The sequence below is a fragment of the Miniopterus natalensis genome, chromosome 3 (genome assembly GCF_054644295.1).
Source record: "Miniopterus natalensis isolate mMinNat1 chromosome 3, mMinNat1.hap1, whole genome shotgun sequence".
NCBI lineage: Eukaryota > Metazoa > Chordata > Mammalia > Chiroptera > Miniopteridae > Miniopterus > Miniopterus natalensis.
In genome coordinates this window covers 7488234-7507050 of record NC_142083.1, presented here as the reverse complement: position 1 = coordinate 7507050, position 18817 = coordinate 7488234, and the positions used below count along the sequence as shown (strand labels likewise).

The following is an 18817-nucleotide window of genomic DNA, read 5'->3' as shown; positions in this document are numbered from 1 at the left end:
GGAATGATTTTTATTCCTGACATCAGCTGAGGTTGGTATAGGGCTTTTCCACTGGACTCACATCAAACTCCCAGGAAGGGGGGTGCAGGTCTGAGAGAGGAGAGTGAGGCACTGAAAGGTGTCAGCCAATAACTTACTCATGGTCCTATTGAATGCGTTTCCACTCTCTCTTCATCTCTGTGACTGTCCACAACGCATTACAGCATTTCCTCGCCTCAGACAGGTATGTTTTATACCTTGACCCTAACACAACAACACAAAACAGGGGTTATGTGTTAGAATAAACTGATGGTAACACATGAGATTCTGCCATTCCAGTTTATTGAAATGAGTAAATTTATAGCTTTTATTTGCATACAGAAAAGTGCACAAGAAAACAGGTATGTATAAAACAATTCAGAGTCTGATCATCACTTTCAAAAAATTTTTCTACTTTCAAAAATTCAACTACCTAGAAACAATTGCCTCCAGTTTAGCACATTTAGGTATTTGGACATATAAAATACTATTTCAAGTCTGTGTTTACAATGACGGAGTAGGAAGCAGGATGGAAAATTATGCCAAATATGATGAGCTATTACCATTAAACATAAAACCACAGGACTTGAGCTTGGGCTAGCTGGGGCTAATCGACAGGTTCATGAGGCCATCACCTTGTTTAGGTCGTGAGCAGTCACCCTCATCTTCTACTGAAAGGTTACACTGTATGTGGTTGATTAACACCCACAGGAACCTGAGCATTTGGGGTCAAGAGACAACATTAAAAACCCAACATAAGCCAACAAAACTCATTTTGGCCAGAATAAACCCTTTAGAATTGTGCTAACAATAGGACTGAAAATGAACCAGGCAATTTTCCAAGGTTATGAGGACAAAAACTATTTCAGACATTAGATTTCCAATGATAGGAGCAAATAATTGTTCCGCAGGGTTTGTTTGTTTTTTTTTTTCCTATTTATCTTCCAACTTACTATGAGATTGTGGCTTCAAGAAAGTTTTCCAGTTACTTGAGAAAGGTCTAGTGTGACCCCAGATAAGCACCTAATATGTTTGGCACAATCACATTTAACTTTGTGATGTGCTGCTCTTCATTGCTGAGTTGAGTTCAGGTTTTCTTCAACATTAACTGCTCTCCTGGAACTTTGGCTCAGGAGGATGGCCCCGGGTTCCACAGAAAGGATAAAGGTCCCAGGCTTTATTCTCTAAAACAGAACCCCGACACAGCCTTGAACAGGAAGGATTTTAAAATTTATTCAAAGCAGTCTGATCGTAGGGGTGGCCGCATCGCCCAACCAGAGCGCGTATGGTAGAATGTTCTAGAAGGTTTCAGGGACGCAACAGGCAAGGGGTTCAGGTAGGGAAACTACTTCATTTCTATTTAAGCTAGAGAGTTTAGGTTCTTAATTTATTTAAAGCCATAGATTCAGTTTAGCTTGAACCTAAACAGAAAGTGAGAAACATTTTACAAGTGGGAGAGGCAGCAAGAAATAAGGCAACAGGTAATATGTCAAAGCTGGAACAAGGGCGGAGGTCAGGACTTGTCTGGCTGTCAGCTTTGTCCTTGACTACTTAGGCCAACCTTTCTGTTCCTCTGGATAGTCAGCAAGCCAAGTTCCTAGTGGAGTGTGGGGAAGAAAAAAACCTGTGGTTAGAATTTTGGATTGAATACCAATGTATTAAATATCAAGTCATTATTTAAAATGCCAGTAATAATATCTCCTAGGGCTGATGCAAGAGGATTAAATGAGATAATAAATGTAGGACCTGTAATGAAGTGACTAACACAAGTGGTGAGTAATATCAGCTATTTTCTCCCTGGCTACCTCCCCTCCCAATCTGTAAGTTGAACAGGTTGACCAAGGTTATCCTTCCTTCATGACCTAAAGCAACAGAGGCCTCCAGAGAAAACTCCAGTCCACTCAATTTAGTGCAAACAATCCTCCCACAGTCCTAGCGTAGTTTATTTTCTGCTACCTGTTCAATGCCTCTTCTGGGGAGGAGAGTGAGGGTGGGTCTCTGCTGAGACTTCTAGCCCTTCAGTCCATTCCACTGCCGTTAGCATTAGAAATCGCCTGGAAGCTCGCTAAAACCAAGCTTTCCTCCTCAGCACCAGGGCTGGGGTGGGGCCCTGGAGATTTCAGTAATCTCACCCAGTTCTCCGAAGCAGATTTTATGAAAAAGCACTTTAGGAAACACCGTGGTTGCAGAAATGTGTTGAGGAAAATGATCCGAATTGCAAATAAACTCAATCTTATTGTCCTCAGATTGAAGACGGCTCTTTCCACTCTTTCTCTTGTTCTCACAACCAGCTATGGCCCACCCCCTCTAAAATGCAGATAAGCTTCCTTTCCTCCACGAACTTCAATCTTCTAAAGTCAATCAAAGCTGCTTCCACTCACTGTAGAGAAAGAAGGGGTCATGCTGAGCCCTCCCAGGACCTCAATTTAAGGTGGTTACACCAATAACTCACTTCGGGTGCAACCCACTAGCAGGAAGAAGCACCAGCAAACTCTGCACTTGACACTGCTCTTGAAAGAGGTAGCAGCAGCTGTCACCACTTTGGGATTTAATGCCATCAGACTATTTCAGACTAACTTTGAAGGCCCTCACAAAGAAATAAGTACTCATTTGGGAGGCAGAGTGTCCTGAGCATCGTCTTTTCAGCTGATCTGCTTGGTGGCTTCAGAAGGTGCACAGATTTTGAACCTTCTAGAGCAGTGATTTTCAACCGGCGTGCGGCAAGAATTCCTAAAACATGCAACACTATTGAGTCAGAGGCACTGACCTCTTCTCCCTTGGATCGTCAAATTAAAAAAAAAAAAGACAACAGCCACCACAACGATAGCCATCCAGTGTGAAGGAATCAAAATTATACCTATTTTTTTGTCAGATCAGCAAAAAACATATTTCTTTGATGTGCAGCAGAATTTGAGTAAGTAGTTCATTTGTGCTATGAGATAGAAAAGGTGGAAAATGGCTATTCTCTAGGAACCAAGTAATTACCAGGATGCTTTGCAATCACTTAAATATGAAGGTAAAAGAACAAAAAACTAGAAAGCTGTTATGCGTTACGCTGTGTTTTACTTCCATACAAAACTGAAATATCAAAAACACAAGATACAACAGAAATCCATATACCTGTTTTTGATACACCTAAGAATTCTCTTCTTAGACGCCCAGCCTAGTCACTATCAAAGTAGCCAAGGAGAGATTTCCATGTCTATTATTCCTAAATGACCGAGATTGAACCTCCTCCCAATTCTAAAATTAAAATTTCACCCTCACCCCCCCCACCCTACTTACAGAAGTTAGGCAAAAGGACTTCCGAAAGCGTCCTTATATACATCAGGAGATGTGGGTTGAGGAAGAGCCACCTATGGAGATACAACCAACCAGTCAGTAACTATCATTACAGTTATAAAAAAAAATCTATCCTTAAGACTTCTCTAATTTCTTTAAAAAAATCATTTAAGTCCCAGAAGGGTCTACAATGATTTGTGTTCACCAGCTTGTAACTGGTGGTGTGTATTTATTATTTCCATCAAAACCAAGATTCAGGTCAATTATGTTTGCCTCCCCAGGATGGGAAGTATTTTTTTTAATGAGCTAAAGAATCAAGGCTGGGAAATCATGAACTTAAATCTTTGACAGATTTTTTTAAAAAGATAGTATTTCAATTCGATTTTCTCCCCAAATGCTTTCATGAGCCAGGTTCAGTGAGATACAAAGGGCTTTTTCTATATGACATTCATTTTTTTTAAGTTCCGAATAGTCATCCCTGCAAAAATCATCTTTCCCCAGTTTGAGCTGATGTTTACACTGTGCTGGTTCCTAATGATGAACCTTATTCAAACGTCCTTTACCAGCAAAGAGTTGTTACAGCTACAAGCAAGGTTAACTGGGAGGCAGTAGCTCTATGTGGCACACACTTTGGTTGGTAGCAACAGCTTGCAGCACTTGATACTTACAGAGGCTTGTGACGAACTGAAAGAATTTTTAGAGAAAGGGTTCTCAAATGCATTGTCAGAAGATTTGGTAACTGGCGGGGCACCTTGTCTGGGAGCTGGCTTTGGTGGTTCTAGAAGGTGAAAAACCCAAGTCGTCAGTAGACAAACTTTCCCCAAATATAGACAGAAGTCCCCAGTCAGGCTCATATTAGAAAGTAAGTTCCAGACTTTAGAAATTTACATCAATGGAACAAAATTACCACCAAATAGTAGGACTAGCAATGATTACGGGCAAGTTCATCTCTCCTCAGAAGAAGACGCCATGCATATTTATTTCCTTGAAGTGGAAGAGATTCGGAATTCCCTCGCTGAAGGCCAGGGAGCCTGGTTCAGACTATTGTATAGCCCTCCAGGTGCCAGGGCCCTACTGAATGCCAACAGCCCTTGGCAACCCTTTTAAGATTTGTCACTAGAGGGCAGCATAGGGCCAGACCTTAGAAGGAGCTAAGGTGAACAGTTAGCTTCATAAGGTAAATGGGTAAGTTGTCTCCATAACCACTGATTACAAAAAAACAGCAAGAGTTAGGCTACTGGTGGGTAGGAGAGGGTTCTTCTGAGGGACTCTGTGGGCCCACATGGCAGCAGAAATACTTGTATAGTAGATGGAGAAGCGGGTAGCTTACCGTTGATCTTTTTCAACAGTTGATTCGCATCGAAGTCATCATGGTCTGCATTCTCTTGCGGGATGCCCACTTTGCTGTTGAAATAACTGGAGAAGGCACTCGAAGTCCCGGAGGAAGTCTGGTCTCCCTTCCTCGCGGGCACGACCGGAGGCTGCCGCAGCTGTAAGTCCTTAAACATTTCTTTCACTTCCTTGACTTCTTTATCCCCGAGTGGGTCCAAGGCAACGAAGGCATCGGTGGGGATGTCCTTTGGGGGGCCAGTTCTGGGAGGTGGTTGAGGGGGAGTGACCAGGAGAGAGGACAGCATAGGAGGGGGCTGGGCAGACACAGCAGGAGCTGGAAAAATATTGCTCTGAAAAGGGTTCCCCAAAGGGCTTGTTGATGACCAAGTGTTGGGTGACACAGAGGCTGATGGGCCCCAAACAACAGGGGTTGGAGGGGGACTTGAGGCTGCAAAGGATGAAGGCTGGTTCCAACCTGCAACCGCTGGGCTTGTGGTAAACACCATTGGCTGACCGAATCCTGCAGGCTGACCACCCATCATGGCTCCTGGGACCATGGAAGGGGGCTGGTTGAACACTAGAGATGGTGGGCTCCATGGTCCTGCCTGAGGGGGGGTGATTGGTACACCACCTGAAGGAAGTGAGAGAAAGGACTTACCAGGAGACAAGCTGGAAGAGGAGTTTTGAGTTTCAGAAAACACAACTCTCCAGGAAGCATTTATAAAGCATCTACTTGGCCAAGGCCTTCAGCCTTGAGGCTGACATGGAAATGAAGGCTTGATTCACCTGAAGACCAACTAGCTCACACAGTACAGCCGGCATCCAAATGCAGGTGACACTTAGGAGCTTTCTTTCTACCACACATCTTTACCTCATGCAAAGGGTAATACAGTCCATAAGTGCCTACTCATGAAAAAACAGGCCCTTATCCTACATACACTGATGTATTTTCAACAGCTGAGCCCATCGATACGATTAACTTATTTGTTGAGTGTATACATTTACATATACAGACCATGCTGCTTATGAAGTAGTTAATTAAGATAATCCATGGGGTACAATGAGTCATTGACTCCATCTTTTCATTTGGCAGCTGGCTCCTGTCTGGGTCTTATGGAAACCAGCTATCATGCATGTGCTTGAGGCCTCAACATGCTTGTGTCCTGAGGAAACCATTTCAGAGTTGCCTTGCTTTTAAATGCTGCCAAGGTTGATACAGCCTATAAAAGGGTGATAAAACTTGGCTGGTGCCACGATAGTTTTCGATTTTTCTATATAAATACGGAGGAGAGGCTGGTTATCCTGGGGGAGCTGTTTCAAATAAAAGTACTTCCTGCCATGTGTCACTCACGAAACTTTGCCAGAAGTTAGAACAGAGTATTCAAAAGAGGAGGGGAGGGAGAGAAGACCCCGTGAAGCAAAACCACTTCCCAAGTAACTAATGGCCTGTGTCTGGGGATCTGATCTCCGTGGGGAATGACCCCATGGCCTGCATCCCTGCCACGTTGATTAGGAATTAGTGAAACCACTAAAATTCAGGTCTCTCCAATATCTGTCCCCCTCTTCTTGAGAAGCTCATTCCCTACATCTTGTTCACATACGTAGGGCATTTTCTCTCCTGCCTCTTCCCAAGTGTATTGATGACCCAGTTAAACTGTCACCACTAACAGATCTATTCATGAATGATGCTCCACTCTCAAAACCTACTTGCTCTAAGCGTTGGAGCACAGCATTCTTTCATTATGAAAGTGTCCTAACCAAACTGAGGCTCTCAAACTTGGGTTAGGAAGGTTTTTGTTTCCAGAGTGAAAAATGTTTTGAAAATGGTATTCAGGGGTTTATGTAGCAAGATATTCTATCTTGAATTTCCCTAGTGTTGGAGATTGGTGGTACTTGACTTAATTCTATCAACATGAACACTAGCCATCTGCCATGGACACAGATGGTATGCTCATGGAGAGCGGTGGGTTTCAGGAAAGGTCATCTTACTAAGTTAACATGCTTATTTTTGAGGTGAGGAAACTGGGTACAAGAATATTAATTACTAAAATTGGGACAGTCACAGTTTGTGACAGTAGAGACTAAAACTCAGGCATAATGGCTCCTCACTCAGCAGCTGATCCTCCTGTTCTGCCTCTTGGGCATCAAAAGGCAGGACTAATTTTTTTTTTTAATGGAATGTTAATTCAAATACTTATTTTATCGATATAGTTTTAGATTTCATTTACACTAAAGTATATACATATTCCTTTCACAACTAACCGAAGGGAAAGTTCTCTTACATTGTATAATACAGGCTTGTACAAGTGAGTTGAATTTGAAAAAAGTTATCTCTAGCATGTTAAAACAAATTATTTAAATTTTATTAACTGAACCCAGAGTCACCAATAATTTACACCAGTTGGATGTGAAAATTGGGTAGATTTTATCACCTTTCATGTTGCGTGACTTGCCTTCCCTTTGGAAAGTATGTGGCTTTAGACATAGATGTTATTAGTGGGAGTGGTGGGAAAAGAGAAAAATATGAAATTTGCCAGGAAATAAAGACTTTCCCAGTATATACTTATGCCAGTCTTCATTCCCATCTACCAGATTCCATGCACTGTGTTTCTAAGATATTTAAGGCCCCACTGGAAAAAGTAGAGGCAAGAGGTAAAAAAAAAGAGTTTTAGTAAAAAAATTAATTTTATTACCTTCTGATGCTTAATGCAAACACAGGGTAGCCAGTCAAAGCTGAAGGCTCAGCTTTTTACAATCCCCTTTCCCCACCCCCAGCTCTCCAGAGGAGCGAGTCCCCCAGCTGGGTCCAGCGGAAGCCGGACCTCCAACCTTCCAGGGTTTGGCTGAGGATCCCTGCGAGTGGACGGGGCTATACTGTAGAGCTCAGTTTGAGTCCCATGTCCAAACTTGGAAGAATCATCAGTATTCTGCAGTTGTATGCCCCAAGGCCTCCACAGGGGCACCTCGCCAAAAAGCTTCACTTCGTCTGAATAAATTAACGGTTATAGGGTCCAGCTGTATTTTCAGGCTGACTTGCTAAATATTGGCTGTAAAAATTCTTCGGGGCATGCTATTAGACTACAAAGCTCCGTGATGGGATCTGGTCTCAGGCACTGCCTGCAAGCTCACTACTCTTCTGCAAGGAAAAGTATCAACCGGCTCCACTTGGAGGTGCAGGGAAAAGAGAGATGCGGAGAGGGGGGCGCCCCCAAGAGACATAAAGAGCTCAGGGACAGTCTCTTGAGGGTCCCAATGCAAGCAGAGCCCTGGGACAAGCTGGCGTCTCACCTCCACATGGATTTCAGCTGTTTGGCAGTTGGGTAACAACTCTCCTTTTGCTACCATACTCCAGATAAGATTAAACAGATTTAACAGGACAGAGCCACAGTATGTTCCTTTGCAGGAAAATAGCAGACAGAAAAAACAAAACAGGTTCCTGAGGACTGACTCTGCAGGAGGCAGAGAAAGATCCCTGATCAACTTTTACAAAGTGATGGAGGGAGCCACTCTCCACTACCTCCCAGGTCAAAGTCTATTTGGAGCCCTTAGTGGTGCCAAGAAGCAGAAACACAAAGAGAATCCCCAGCAGGACTGCACCACGGAGGCAGAAAGGAACTAGAGGCTGTGGGTGAAGTGGAGCAGGGCTAGCCCTCAGCCACGTGGCCTTCCCCAGCGTCCTGCCACAGAGTGGCTCAGTGGCTCACATGAGACTAATGACACATTTATGAGTGACAGCACCAGCACATCCTAGTTATCTGATAAAGCCCCACCTCTCCCCTTATCTCTGTGCTTTTTCAGCTTTAGGTTTTCATTATTTATCTTCTTATTCTATTAAGACACTCAGCCAGCCAAGACATTGGCAAGGAGCTGCTAAGGCTTAAGTATGCAAAGACGGATAGAATATATGCCTGTCCCTCACCCACCAGGTGCGTAGGGACGGAGCTGGGCTCAGAACCTAGGACTTTCATTCTATGACTTACACTTGCTTCAGACTTTACTTACATCTCTCTCAGGGTACATATCCTTTCCGAGAGGGATATCAGTTTAATAGGGGATAGGGCTTAGATCCAGTAATGGCAACTTACATGGAAGACATGCATATTGTTAATTTTCCAATACAGACTCCATCATCTTAGCCCCATGTCTCCAATGAAGCTGGTCTGAGCTTCAGAACCCCTCATCTTTGTCTTTACTAAGCCATTACCAGTTGGTTCAAATAAGTGCAATACTGAAAATGTATTTCTTCCCACATTCCACCTCAGGGCACCAAATTTCATTTACATTCAAGGGTACCAGATGGGAGTGAGGTTGTACAGAAGTAAGAGTGGGAGAAAGACTCCCTAGGAAGCTCCAGTTTTATGCCCTCTATGGACATGAAGTGCCTTCCTCCTATGCACTGTGGTCCCAGGGGTGAAAGTAACCGAGCCAAACCTGACTCGGTCTCGGGCCCTTACCTAGTCCTGCGAGGGGTCCCACTGGGGCAGAAGCGCTGGTCTTGAAGAGATCCAGAGGATTGGTCTGTGGGGCTGCAGACTGTCCCGTAGGTGACGTCTGGCCTGGAGCTTCTGAGTCCGGAGGAGCAAAGATGTCTGATGTGAGCAAGTCATTTGCTGGAGACTGACAGGGCAGAGGCGGACATGAAGGAGTTACTCAGCAGGAGAGAAAGGCAGCTTCATTCAGTCTCCTACTCTGTGCCTCAAATTCGGGAGCCACACGAGGAGAAACTTTTCCCATTACTGACGGGCTACTACAGAAAACGAGCCAACCAACCGAAACAAAAAAAGACAAGGGTCCCCGCCATGGGCAGAATGTTGGGCCTGGGCTCTCAAAGCGAAATCTAATTTACTTATTTACACACTCGTGCCTCACCGATCTCCTTATCAGCTGGAAGCTTGAAGCTGGGAAGGGACAACTAGAAATAAGGAGCATCAATGCTTTTGATCAATCTGGTGGATCGGAATCAGTCTGCATAACACTGACGCAGTAGTCTAGTCATTAGGCCAGCCTACATATTCCAGTGAGATATAAAAAAATACTGAAGGCAATCGCTTTTGAATGAAGTGGCAATAGAACAGACGTTTCTTTTAAGACGATGGATTCTTCAGTCAACTTTCACTAGAGGAGACAAACTCCAGAATTTTACACCACCACCGTGGTCAGCAACGCCACGGGGGGGGGGGTGCGGGCACGCTAGTGGGGGAAGGTATGTATCAGGGGATCACAGGAGCCCTCGCCCTCCGCTCCCAGAACGTGACCATCAAACTTACCAGAGGGACAGAAGCAAGCAGCATTAAAAATGAAAAAAACTCGTGTTTAGTTAATAACAAGAGACAAGACGTGCAAACGGAAAGCAGGGCGTGGCAAACACCGCCGAGCGAGAAGCTTTGAAAGGGTGGCGATTAGAGGAAGGGATTCCTGGGGGACCACGAGCCTCACCCCCCTTCTAGTTTAGGGCCACACCGGACACTACAATAGCAGCAGCAAGACAGCTGGCATCGCACCACCCTGGGACAGCGAGCATGCATCCCGCCAGCGGCCACGCGTCAGACGATTCACCTTCGCTGTCCTTCTGCCTCGTCCCGGTTTGGTACTTTGTGGAGGTGGGATAATGGCTATGGAGTCATGTGGGGGGGACTGGACAGAGCTTTCCAGGTCCTGCTTGACGCCATTTGGCACGGGCGGTCCTTTGGGAAGGCCTCCCACAAAGGGGTTCGGGGAGGGTTTCACATGGAAGCCGTTCTGTTCTCTTTCAGACACCCCGTTCTGAGTTCTCACTGCTGCCTGGGTTTGTGCGCTCGAGAGGGGCCACGGGTCTGCCTGAGCCTCCTGTTTGCCAGTCCGGTTAGAGATCTGGTCAAACTGCTGACCAAAGTAATCAACATCCCCATTGAGGGGCCCGTTACTCAGCGGCGCAGGCAAGCCACTCAAATTCTCTGTCTTCTGATCTGGAGATTTAGCAGAATCAAACGAAGAGGGTGGTGATTGGTCTTGCTGTGCGAAAGGATCATCGCGGAAAGGATCGGGATTAGGGGTGGGAAAGAAATTGAGATTGGCAGAGAAGGCATTTTCGGGCAAGAAAGATGCCTGAGGCTTTGGTCGAGGAAGAGAGGAGGAGGTGATGCCGTTTGTTAGGAATGAATTTTCTCTTAAAGGGTTCTGATTGGTGTTGATTTCAGAGTTTAGATCCACTAACAGGATATCTTTGCTTTCCTATCACATTTGGAAAGAAAAAAAAAAAAGAGAGAGAGTGTTAGTCCATGTTGTGACTTCAAATGAGAAAGCTACACCAGATGACCAGGATTATCAGAATTCCCGTTGGATTTTGACCTTGACAAACCGTTGACCATGACCTCCTCCCACCACCTCGGTGAGTGCACTTATCAGCTGAAGAGCTCCTCCTCTAACCCATGCCCACTTATTTACATCTCAACTTCACTGTTCCCCTATTAAATGAAACCTTACTGTTGTTTACTCATGTCACCGCTCACCCTTACAGACTGGCTGAGTTCATGATCGGCATTGTCTCAATTCAAGTGTTTGAAAGTCTTAAAGGGAATTTAATTGACTGTGAGTCACTCCGAGTGATTATCTAAGTATAAGGACTTGAAAGTAAGACTAGATCTCAGAAGTGTCACCCAGCTTCTTACCTGATGTCCAGTCTGTACTATACCCCAGTCATGCGACATCACCTCTAAATGGGCAAATTTACTGGCTAATACATTCATTTTTTATAGTTCTGGATGTAATAAAGTTTAAGGTCAAGTATATCTCCCTATAATCGGTCTTTCCTTCGCGGGAGGTTCCCCTCACATCACAGCCTGTCAGGTATGCCTTTTTAAATATTTAAGGATCTTTTCGAAAGTGCTAGCCAAGTTAGACCTGTCACATCTTCATCTTCGTCTCTCCTCTGAACACGCCCTTTGTCTATGTCTCTCTAAGAAAGTGATACCCAAAATAGTGATATAATCTAACATATCACGTTAACCTCTCGTATTTGTGCATTTTTTATAATATAGCTTAAGAGTTCTCTGTGTTGTAACAGTAATCTCATCTATATAGTGGATAAATTCAACTAATCTTTAATTTATCTTTAATTTATGTATAATCTAATCTTTAAAAGATGTATAAGGTGGAGATGTGGATTTAAGAGCTAATTCGAAAGACACACCAAATGCATAACTACAAATTCTATTCCTTATCATTTTCTGGTATGTTAATTATTTGGGTTCTCAGTTGTTAGATAAGACATCCCTGTCAGCACAAAAGCAGCCCCTTTGATCAATCTGGCAAGTCTTTATACCTAATTAGGATATACCAGGGATGGAGCTGTCACACTGACAGACCTTCCTCCTGACTGACTGATTCATTAAATACTTAACTATGCTAACCATAGAGAAATATGAACAATATAACACCTATGACATGGAAATTGGAATTCAAGCATTACCCTGAAGAGATCATTAAATATTTTGATCCTTGAGTCAAAAACATCATTAAGGGAATATAAAATTCTCAAATGTAAAAAGGAGGCCTGAATAGGCCTCTTTGGTTTTTAAGAGGAAAGAATACATTTTTAGAAAGTTAAGGCCCTAAATCAGACCTAATTGGTATTCTATCTTCTGGCTTCCTTTACTATTAGTTAAAAAACACATTTTTAAAAACCAGCTTTTATTTTTATAACCAGAAGAATCTGTCAAAAGAAAGAACTTGTCATTAAAAAAATTTTTTTTAATCAAAGAAATAGATTGGAAGACTAATGCAGGGATCTTTAACAATCAAAAAGTGTGAAAAAAATGTATTACGAAAGCTTGTGATTTCAATATTTATTCGTTTATTATGAGCCACCTCTGGTTAGAACAGTTGGGTATTCACAGTTGGCAGAGTTCTCCTTTTCAAAGATTTCAGAAGAAGTTCTTAGGACACCAAACAGGAGCCACAATGTTAGACTTCTGAATAGTCACCCTATAAGTAAAATGTATAAGGCTCTCCTCAGGTCAGGTCTGAATTAACTGCTATTAATTCAAGATTAAGAGTCTAGGTCATAGGCTATAAATGGAAGATGCGAGACTTCTCATCCACCCCCTCAGTCAGAGCTTCATGAATTCTTTGTTGGACGGCAATACTGCATCCACTCGGCCATCGCTGGGGGACCTGGGAGACAAGCACTGGCGACACGGGAGTGAAATGCAGTCCCTGCTCTTAAGGAGCTCCAGTAAGAGGGACGCCAGGCAACCAAAGGGGTGTCTGAACAGAGACAAGGTTTTCAATACTGAGTTCCACAGCCCAGCTCTTCTCCAGGTAGCCATATCACCTAAGCATCCCAGCCTGCCAAATCCTGGACTTCCCTAACCAAAGCTTTTGGTGTCTTCCTGCTATTCCCTGTATTAAAATAAGCTTCATTAGCCAAACTTTCAGAATGACCCACAAGGGGACTCAGTTTACTTTTAGCCTAATTACTCTCTATTTTCCTACACTCTTCAAAGACCCAACTCAAGTTCATATCATTTACAAAATCTTTTCCCATAGATCTATTTTAGTTTCACCTTTGCCCACCCACAGCATCTTACTTAACACTGTGCCCTGATCTCATCCCTGCACCAGATTTAACCCCCTTGGTGGAGGACCATGTCTCATGTTCTTCTCATAAAACACTGCTTTTGAATGGTTAACATTTTCAAGGTCGAGCATGTCTTTCTTTCCCTTGTGGTTGTTTTTTTTTTGAGACCAGTATGGAAGAATATTGTTCAAGCAGTTTTCCAATAAAAATTACGTTCTAAGGAATGCTACTTAGTTTGCAACATGAGCTTCATTTGAAATGCATAAAACTATTCTGTAGAAATGTTGGGGGAGTGGCAGAGCATGACTATAAAGTCTAAGTAATTTAGATTTCTTCCTCTCTTCATCTCTTCCAGTGCAACTACTGTAAGATTTGAATATTTTAAAACATGCTGGTTTTATCTAGCAGAGATAAATCTATTTTGTGACCTATGAGTATAAACTCAGTCTGTAAGAACACGCTGGCAGTCTGACCAGCACACCATTAGCGCTGTTAGGATTTTCTTACTTATCAGATACCATCTACTTTGATGGTATTTATTCCTTTAATTCACTGTTAGTTTAACTAAAACCTGAATTTTATTTCCATAAACCAAAAATTCATAGAAGGCATGAAGTCTAATATCAACAAGACTCAGGACTACTCATGCTGCTTTTCATTTCCTTTTTCAGAACTTTCTAGAAGGCTACAGAAGCAGACAAAGCAGTCGCTGCTTCCTTGCCTCTCCCATGGCAACTCTACTTCATAGCTTGAGTGCTTCGATCTCTTTCAATAACCTTGTGTGAATACCAGTTATACTTAGAAAGGACATCATTCTGACATCAATTTACTTTGGGCATCGGATGGAGGGGGGGGGTCAAGTTGCCTTGGAGCCAGAAGGGCTTCAGAGCTGGAATGGACCTTCCAGGGCTGTCTAATCCAGTATTTCACAAAGTTGATCCTTAGAATGGTAACAGACGTGAAGAATGAAAGGGTTCTAGTGACGAGTGAGTTAGGAATCACTTCCTAGAAGAACAGGAGACAGGTTTCTCTATCGCAGGCTTTTTAGGGCCTCTATAGCACTGTGACGCAGTGTGGATCTCATGGGGTTTGGGGTGAGAAGAGCGTACGCGGCCCCTGCCTATAACGCTGTGACACAGCGTGAATCTCATAGGGCTGGGGGTGAGAAGAGTGTACGAAGGGCCTGCTCCTTCTCATCTCCTGGGCTTGAGCATTTTAGGTGAAATTTCACAGGCCTGGCATTCTCTGCAATACTCTGGGGTCAGTGAGACTTACCAGGTCCTCCATCTGCTGTGGCGTTAATTCCAATGACATTTGTGGCTTGCTTGACAATTCCCTGATATAAAAGACTTCTAGATAGATACTGATGCCCTTTTTATCTGGTTATTGATGTCTCATCTTTTATGTTCAAGTCCAGAAACTCACTCAGAGCTGTTAGCTCACCCTCTAAAACTAGATAAACACCCTATAATTAACATCCACTTGTAAGCTTTATAATTGGCTTTAATGTCAGTCTGCCTCTTAGATAGTACACTTCATGATGCCAGTGACATTGTGCATCTCACTGCTGTGCCCGGCAAATAGCAGGTACTCAAGAAACTGTTAAATAATAGAAATTGTAAGAAGCCATTCAAAATCACATGGGTGATTTCACTAGAGGCCTGTTTTGGAAGGTCTGAGTCTTGGGTTTTAGTGCTGACTTTGAACCTCTTTCTTGGGTAAATGAGTTTTCTCCTGAATCACCATTTTCTTATCTGTATTGAAAATATTGCTCTACTCTCACAGAGTTGTTATGGATCAATCAATATTAAGATTTGAAACACTATAATATCCTGTAAAAAATGAGAAACTTTAAAAACATAACTGAGCCTCTTATTTAAGTCTTACTTTACACCAAGCTTATGTTAAATCACAAAGAAAGAATAAAAAATAAATGGAGAGGCCAGGAGGCTTTACAATTCATCATCTAACAAACATACTCCCTTCAAGTAGGCTTATGCCAAGAATTACTATCCAGCTCCTCCTTCTGATCCTAGGTAATACCAAGAAGGGCTACATTGCCTGACCTATTGCTCAGACTTAACCTCTAAGTACTATTAATATATCTGAATTAGTGCTGGTAGGTTTCCATGGTGATTTAAGATGCAAATTTGTTCTAGTAGCCATTTAGCCATTTACACTTTATGCAGAAAAATCAGCTGACACCTTCCGAGTTTCAATGAGATGCTCAAGATTTCTGGTTAGTTGCCAATTTGAGTCATAGATGTCATTTCCATTACATTGCAAATTTAAAAACAGACACTTACTGTTGGACTATTTAGGTCAGGAGGTGTAGACATGTCCCCAAACAAATCCATCCGGTCAACAGCCTTAAAAAAGTATTTGGATTAGATTCAGATGTGTCTACTCAAAAAGATTCCTTTGTATATTGTCATAATGGTTTCCTAAACTAAAGTTGAGGAAAATAGCTGTCATGATTGGATTTTCATTTAACTAATACAGATCTCATATTGGGATATTTAGGTCAGGAAGTGTAGACAGGTACCCAAACAAACCCATCTGGTCCAAACTCTTTTAAAAAGTATTTGGATTAGATTCAGATGTGTTTACTAAAAAGATTGCTTTGTGTACTGACATCAAGTGTTATACTAATGTTTAGGGAAATAGATGTTGCAATTGGATTTTCAAATAGATTCTGCGTTTGCAACTTTTATAGGAAGTAAAACCCATGTTCAGGTAAGAAAGAATCATAAAGAGTCACATACGTACCAATTTCAGTTTGTTAGTTTGGTCATCAAGAGTCATTAGGGCCTCGCCTCCATTCTGAAAAGATGGCAAATATTTAAGGGTTTAGTTGGCAAGTTTGAATTTCCTAGTGTACTGGCTTGCTAAGCGGTTATAATTTTGGCACTGATCATTCAACTGTACATCTTCTTTGACCAGAAGGGTCATGAACACAGAGCAATAAGCCAGAAAGGGAGCATGCTGGGCAGGTAGCAAACAAGGGCTTATACACATTACACATGCACAATTCACAAGAAGAGAAGATGCAGTTTTACCTCTACTGCATTGTTGGCTTCTTCCATCTACGAAGAAAGACACAAATTCAGTGATCGTAGTAATTATAGTAAAAGGAAGGTAAATAAAAGAACAGATATACCTATGGGTTCACGGGCGTAAGCAAGAGAGACTCCTGTCTGCCTGACGGCCCCTTCCCCTTTTCCCATTAATACTGGATTGGAAAAGAGGTACTGGACTTCAACTTGGTAGTTCTATCTAGTCTTTAGAATCAGTGTGAAGCTTGTAGGGAGAAAAGACAGGAGTCAGGGGCGGGAAATCAGAAGTGCCTAAGGAGAGCATCCACCCATTGCCTGCTGGGAAGAGCAGACAACACATTTCTCTCCTTCCCATGCTTTGGAGATTCCCCGTGGAAGCCAACTCTCCAGAGAGGCCATATGTTCACATAATGTTCAAATAAGGTCCCGAATACTGTTGTAAGTTTAATAGAATCCATATTGGGGAGTACTTGCCTTTTTCTTTTCTTCCTCCTTTTTCTTAACGTTGTAGATAACTTGAAAAAGGTCTTTAAGATCAATGACTAATGGCTCAGCCTGAAACAAGAGAAAGCATCTGTATCAGTATTTTAATCTTACTATTTTCCTCCCTTTGTCTCCCAACAGTTCTGTTTTCTTCCTTTCGCTTAAAGCTCCTTACTACCCTCCCCTGTTTTATGGGGAATCACCACCATCCCCATCCCACCTCTAGATGCAGAAAAGACAGAGCACCATGATAATTTTCCAAGACCCTTTAGCATTTCTAGGAATAATTCCCTATTATTCCAAAATCAGCACTGACCTTATGAGAAAGCCCATTCTAATAATCCTTATGCCACTCACTTCACAGGAATCAATGACATTTTAAAAAAGATTCCTTAGACCAATAAAGACAGTCATCCTTTGAATCATTGTTGATACCTCCTCCTGTCTCCAGTTGCTTCTAGAAAGCTCTCTAGTTGAGTGACAGACAAGTCCACCGAGGACAAGTCCCCCTCCAGGTATACCTCAAGGCTTAGTGCTTACCTGTTGCCCTGTTTTTATGGCAAAAAACTGATGCTGGCCTTCAGCTCCACACACATAACCAAATGCGCGGTTGTCTGTCACATCACGGGCAATGAAAGAAATCTTATTTACTGGATGTTCGTGCTCTATCACCTGAAAAAGGAACAGAAAAAGAAAATGATTTACTGGGAAAACTAGAATCTATTCGTAGGCTAGCACAACTGAGCACCAGATATATGAAAAGGCTAAAACATTCAAAGAAAAACATTTTCACCTCTAGTTGAAGGCTGGAGTTACATTTATCCCTGTCAGGAAGGGCTCGAAAAGGAACAAAGGGTAGAAAACAAAAATGGGGACAATGCTCCTCCTGGAAATATTAATACTTCCGTCTTTCTACCCCAAACATGCGATGCCTCATAGCAAGGAAGGACTGAGGGTTGGGAGACCAAGAAGTTCTAAAGTGAAGATGGGGCATACAGTCTATTCCGAGTGGGTGTGCTTTCCCAACTCAGACAAACTCAGGTGAACTCAGCTAGTGGAGCGTTCACAGGGTTCCTCTGACAATGGCTCAGAGTGGCCGGGAAACAATTCCCTAAGTACTGGGACAATTATCCCCAGTACATTCTGGAAGTTACCCAATGCTATCCTCAAGTATTTCTTAGCCGCACTTAGATATCCATGTCATTACCCAGGAGTTACATGTGGCAGGGTTAGTAGTGCCCCCCCCCTATTCCCTTGCCCCCTTCTCTTGGCTCAACTCTTCAGGGATATTTGTAGGTGGTTAGAATGTGTCTTGGCTTTTGTTTCCAAACTCCTAAGGCCACTGATAAATTCATACTGGGTATCTTAGAAGAGTTGGGGAGTGAGAGAAACTTGCTACCATTCTCTGCTGGGCTTGAGGATAGGACCTGAGAGATGAGGGAGAATGGAGGCAGCAGCGCATGGGACCAGCAGGTGAGTAAGCATGTCCCAGGGTCCCAGGGCCCTAAGTCTGATCAGTGGATTTTGCATATTAGATAAAAGGTACCTCTAGGAAGGAATGAATAATAACCGGAGGCCTCCCACAGGACCTTGATACAACTGAGCATCTTACAGCAATGAAGATAAACTACAAACATTGCAAGTGGATGAACGTTGAGTAGAGGATGGAAAAAAAAGTCCCAGAAGACTTGAAATTTAATAGTTTTTTTTTGTAAGACTCAAAAACAAGCAAACAAACAAGACTGTTCCTATAGGATAGAAGAACATCATCAACCGCGAGAGTGATCAAAGTTCCATCTGTGGGGTGAGGAGGGAAGAAAGAGAGAAGGGAAAAAAGGTAGGTGTGTTACAGGTAATATTCTAGCATTGGGTCAGCAAGTAAGTTTGCACATGATCACTACAGAGGTGGGCAAAAGTAGGTTTGTCGTTGGGAGCACCAGAAAGAGAGTTTATTTTTGTATTATTATTTATTAGTTATTTATTATTAATGTAGTACAACTGTAAACCTATTTCTTCTCACCACTATATATTATAGTGAGATCCATGCATAGACCTATGATAGCATCACAAACCAGGGGTTAGGGTTAGT

At 42.8% G+C, this 18817-nt stretch overlaps 1 protein-coding gene across 4 annotated transcripts in view; it reads right to left on the bottom strand.

Annotated features, from left to right (window-relative positions):
• Positions 1-304: 304 nt before the first annotated feature.
• DAB2 (DAB adaptor protein 2) overlaps positions 305-18817 on the bottom strand; it is a 48389-nt gene continuing 29876 nt past the window's right edge. For 2 of the 4 annotated variants that reach the window (XM_087815286.1, XM_016223828.2), the window contains exons 5-15: positions 17269-17400; positions 16720-16800; positions 16249-16275; positions 15959-16012; positions 15496-15558; positions 10189-10842; positions 9087-9249; positions 4631-5263; positions 3969-4078; positions 3304-3374; positions 305-1615 (exon numbers count right to left, since the gene is read on the bottom strand). In XM_087815286.1, the coding sequence (XP_087671412.1) occupies positions 3309-3374; positions 3969-4078; positions 4631-5263; positions 9087-9249; positions 10189-10842; positions 15496-15558; positions 15959-16012; positions 16249-16275; positions 16720-16800; positions 17269-17400 (1983 nt within the window). In that variant the 3' untranslated portion in view covers positions 305-1615; positions 3304-3308. The remainder of the gene's footprint in view (positions 1616-3303; positions 3375-3968; positions 4079-4630; positions 5264-9086; positions 9250-10188; positions 10843-15495; positions 15559-15958; positions 16013-16248; positions 16276-16719; positions 16801-17268; positions 17401-18817) is intronic. The other 2 variants (XM_016223836.2, XM_016223820.2) reach the window with 2 other exon arrangements.